The sequence below is a fragment of the Penaeus chinensis genome, chromosome 17, assembly GCF_019202785.1.
Source record: "Penaeus chinensis breed Huanghai No. 1 chromosome 17, ASM1920278v2, whole genome shotgun sequence".
In the NCBI taxonomy this organism is placed as follows: Eukaryota; Metazoa; Arthropoda; class Malacostraca; order Decapoda; family Penaeidae; genus Penaeus; species Penaeus chinensis.
The window spans coordinates 7,990,834-7,995,833 of NC_061835.1; the positions used below are offsets into that span (position 1 = coordinate 7,990,834).

The 5,000-nt window shown below is 40.0% G+C and overlaps 1 protein-coding gene across 1 annotated transcript in view; it reads right to left on the bottom strand.

The window, feature by feature from the left end:
* Positions 1–5,000, bottom strand: part of LOC125034206 (FAS-associated factor 2-like) — an 11,259-nt gene that overhangs the window by 2,306 nt on the left and 3,953 nt on the right. Inside the window, exons 4-8 of the mRNA XM_047625908.1 lie at positions 4,761–4,944; positions 4,122–4,391; positions 3,306–3,522; positions 1,909–2,051; positions 1–681 (exon numbers count right to left, since the gene is read on the bottom strand). The exon at positions 1–681 is cut by the window's left edge and continues 2,306 nt beyond it. Of these exons, the coding sequence (XP_047481864.1) occupies positions 546–681; positions 1,909–2,051; positions 3,306–3,522; positions 4,122–4,391; positions 4,761–4,944 (950 nt within the window). The 3' untranslated portion in view covers positions 1–545. The remainder of the gene's footprint in view (positions 682–1,908; positions 2,052–3,305; positions 3,523–4,121; positions 4,392–4,760; positions 4,945–5,000) is intronic.

The following is a 5,000-nucleotide window of genomic DNA, read 5'->3' on the forward strand; positions in this document are numbered from 1 at the left end:
AGACACTGGGAATTCTCTATAGCAGTACTTCCCTGTCACACAAACGGCTATATTTTTTTTTCTGTTTTCATTGCGTCTTTGTTTACTTCCCTTTTTGATTTGGAATTAAATCTACCTGATTACTGCCTATGTACTTATCACTTCCATGCAGAGACACGGAATTAAGGCAATGATGACCAATAAACCCTCTGTATACAACGGTACTTCATGTGCTTCCCGTCATAACATCACATGGCACTATCCCCCCAAAGTCCCCTAGGAAACCTGCCTGCACCATCGTCACTGGGCGGCAGCAGGGAGACGGGGGGGAGGGGAGAATGGCAGGGGTAAGGTGGGGGTAAACAAGAACAAATTGTGCACTTCACTGCAGCAAACTGACACCATTCACAACAATTATGGTTATTTGGTCAATTCCTTCTCTTATGCAAATCCATTAATCCTTGTGACTACTGCAAATCCTACCAAAATGAAGAAGAAAAATGAAAAAGAAAAATTTACTCGTCTTCCCCCCACCTCCCCACGGTCCATCTATCACTATGGTCTCCTCAGGCATCCAAGTCGGATACAAAGAGCATGCTCCTTGGGGGCAGATGGAACTCTTCGAAGGTGGGAGGGTTGGGGTTGGCCTCTGAGGGCTCGCAAGGCACCACCTGTCTGGGGAAGTTGGTGGTCACCTGGAACCTGTGGAAGAGATCACAGGAGTGAGTGAACTTGTTGGTGAATGATTTCTGAGAAAGCAAAAAAGTGAGTAAAATTCCAAAAATGAATTACTTAATTAATCAAAAAATAATAATAATAATAATAAAAACAAAAAAATAATAAAAATAAGTATAATAAATATTCAATACCTTCTGTAAAGTAAAAGGGTGAGTAAAATCTTCGGTAAGCAAAAAGTGAGTAAAATTATCTTCGAGTTACTTCCAAAAACGAATCACTTAATAAAAAAGAAAAAAGAAAAAGAAAACAATAATAATAACAGCTAGTGAACCCCTTGGTGACAGGTGAAGTAAACTAAAAAAAAAAAACTCCACTCTCTGGAGATCAATAGCAACGCCCCGACTTTGAGCACAGGAGTTCTGTACATCAAGTCGAATCCCCGGCTCAAAGCGCTTCATAAGATAATTGGCAGCTGACTTCCGTGGATGTAAAATCATGCATAAAACTGAAGCCCCAAAAAAGACTGAAGGGAAGATGACAAAAGTATGAACACAACTAAACTAAAAACTAAAGACTAAAATTCAACACTAAACTTAAAACATGAGTGCTAGAAAACAAAACAAACAATGGAAATTAAACACTAAAACTAAGGATAAAAACTAAAGGTCAAAAAACTGCAAAATAAAACTAAACAGAAAATTAAAACTAAAAACCTGGATTTATTAAAGAAGGTAAGAACTGCTCCATATCATTTTACAATTGCAATATCAGTATTTCAATGCATTATCATTAAAAAAACTTTTTTTCAGAAACTTGTCTCCACACTTACTTCACAAGTAAATAAAACAAGTACATATACAACAAAAACAAACAAAAAAATGATAAAAAAAAAATCAATACAGAACCATTAAAAATATATATCCTTCTTGCATTAGCATCCACTACGAAACAAATAAATTAGCATACAAATACTTCCAAACCAATCTAACATAAAAACAAATTAAATCCTTCCCTTCTCCCACCCCATCCAGTGAATAACAGGAATAAGCAATCTAAAAATGAATTCTAAAAATCCTCCTTCTACAAACTCTTCTCTGCAGACAAATAAACAAACTGAAAACAAACAAAAACAAAAAAAATCACCTCAAAACAATCTCTTCACTGAGCCCCCCCTGCCCCCCCTCCCCCACTCCCAAACCCCTATTTGACCCCAGAGCATCTCGAACCTTCTCTCGCACTCTGAGCCCGTACCTATCTGGGGAGTCTGGATGGCAGAAGATGTAGTAGTAGAGGGCCTCTAGACTGTCTGTCTTGAGGAAGCGTCTCTCCAGCCTTGCCCCGTGAGGGAGCTTCACCACGATGTGCACCGTGCCATCAGCCCCTTCCTCTGGCTCCTGGGAGGGAAGGTCATGTCAGTGCGTGGCAGTGGTTGTGATTGAGTTATGAATCATGTGGAGGAGTTGTGGATGATGTGGTTGATATGTTGTGGATGACATGATTCAAATGCAGATTGTGTGGAATAGTTTTTGATGATGTGGTTGAGTTTGGACTTGTGGCTGATGTCGTTCAGTTGTTCATGAGGAACAGGAGAGCTATCAAAAAAATTAAAACAGAATGAGGCAGGATAAGATGCTTGAGCCTTCCTCCCCATAGGTAATGACAGATATTCCTCTTGATAGGCTAAAGATTCCAGTATTAAAAAAAAATCTGAACTCAGATGGCAAATCACAAGGCAGCAGTGAATTGAGTGATTTCTGGGAAACGTACATTCTAATGGACTGAACTATTGTAAAAATGGGTAATCTACAAAAGTATGCCAAATGTTTTTACAATACATCCATTAAATATACTAAGATAACTGGTATATCAGAGAAAAAATATCTGAGGGTCAACTTAAAGGGGTCAAAGCCTCTTCAGAATTCTCAAGGAGGCTTAGCAAGCTCATGGGCGTTAGCTGAAGAGTGAAGCTTCTAAAATGAATCTCTCTCGCTATAAAAGAAATATATGGTAGAGGGTCCTCTTAGAGGGTCCTCTTAAACCTTTGACTGTGGAAGGCACAAAATCATGCAATAGGTGTGGTTGACTGAGTCGCAGATGGCACAATGTAATGACACATACCATGATATTGCCTCATCAGAGGGAACTCTTCTTTCTACAATAATTGTGACATCATTTGTTGGGTGTCACCATTAGATACAGGCACTTAAATGAAGGGAGACATAATATTTTTTCAAACTTTTTTCCAAAAATACAACTACAAGGCATTAGGTGCCCAATAATATGCTTGAAGTACCGAACTAGCTCGGCACAAACGGGGGAAACTGTCAATGCATGCCAACAAGGCCACATGCTAATTTCTGATACTGTAGTTGATGCTATCATCCAAATTACCTGTGCTACATCGGAGGTATGAACTGATGCTTTTTCACAATCATTTTACATACACATTCTATGAGAGAAATGTAAATTCAAGAAGGCTGGTCTGCTACGGATAAACTAGTTTTGATACATTTTTTATTGTTTGTACTCTTAATAGACTAGTAACGTGATCTGATAGGTAACCATTCCAAATTCAATGCTTGAAAAAAAAAGGTTCAGGAAAAAAAATCATAAAACTTAACTTAAAAAAAAAAGTACAAGAAACACACCTGTGGTATCTTGTCCACACTCTCGATCTTCAGTCTTCTAATATTGTCCTTCTCTCTCCTTTGCTCCTCCTCTCTCTCCCTCTCTTCCATCTCCTTCCTCTCTATCTCCTCCCTCTCTTGCTGCTTCTTTCTCTCCTTCTCCTGGTCAGCACGGAGACTCTCTTGGTAGTCCTCATCCTGTTGGAGCCTCAGGGCAGCAGTCAGCTCTCTCTCCTGCCTGTGGACAATTCACTGGTCACGAAAAGGCTACTAACCCTGACACCTTTAGCATCTACCTATCCTTGAAATAAATAGGGACTTATTTCCACTCACATAATGGTCCTTTGAAACGAATGTGTCAAGATTCATTTAAAGTCTTTGGCTAAAATAAACTATCTACTGGAAGATCATTCTGATTTTAACATGCTGCACAGTGTGTCATACTGAAATACTATTAATTTCCAGATATCTAATGACTATACATTCTGGTATTATTTCATAAAGGTAATCTGGTGCACCTTTACAGGAAGAAAAAATGTACTGCTAATCCAATAGTACAGTTCATATTCATAAGAGCAAGATAAAAAATAACAAATGTAACATCATATGTCTGATTCGGATAAGAAAACAGAGAAAGAGAGAGAAAAAAAATATTACATGTAAACTGAAACAAAATAGCACACAATATCCTTGCACTTCATGCTGTAACTGTTCATCAGTAGTCTATGCACAAAATAACACCACCTCTCACCCCCATTCTGCCAGTAATATTTCACATTTCCAATTTCTGTAATTTCACAAGTGCCCTTTCCAAACAAACAGATCAGATCCACTCACCTCTCTGCTCTGGCCACCACTAGATAGGCCTCGTTATCCCGAACGATCAGCTGCAGTTGCTCAGTAAGCTTCGTGGGTGTACAGGGTCCCTCCAACCGGCCAACCACTGTCATGCGGTTGTCCCGTAGCACAATGAGGGCTAGGAATGGGTATGCATTCTCCCTCAGAGCCTGGGACACTCGATAGCCTTCTGCTGTGGTGACAGAGCAGCCCCAGAACACCATGGTGTTGTTGACATACTCCACCATTGCAGGGTCTGACAGGGTTGTTCTGTAGAAAAGGATCAATAATAAGAACTTAGGACATAATTGAAATTGAAATCTATACAACCACTCATTTTAATTAAAAAAAAAGAACTAACTCTGAGTGAAAATATATCTAATTTTTCAATACTTCCCTATTCATTCATCAGCAAATAATTCTTTTCTGACACCAAAATCCATATGAAAAATATGATATTCATGAACAGTAAGTAGTTTTGTACACATCCCGCACTGGCCTAGAGTCAGAGTGCAATCCCGGCAAAGCCAGAGTGCTCCTCTTCAGAATAAACACCCAACCCCATGGCCCTCCCTCACCTTGCAAAACACTAGAGTGCATATTCAAAACCAAAGGAAGCCGAGAGCTCTCTAGACTAACCTACAGAAGGCCGGCGTGTCTTGGTGATCAGCACAGTGCAGGTAGACCAAGAGGAACTTGAGTTCCGACTTGGCATGGCTGAGAGCCTGTGAGTAAGAGCCCTGGAAGAAGGCAGGGTGCTGCTGCCCGTACTCTGCTTCATACTGTCCTATGAACTGCAGCACATCCCCTAGCGGGTCAGTTACTGTAGGGCATTGGCGAGGTTATCAGTGAAGCTCGTTGCAGCGGAAAATAAGGATA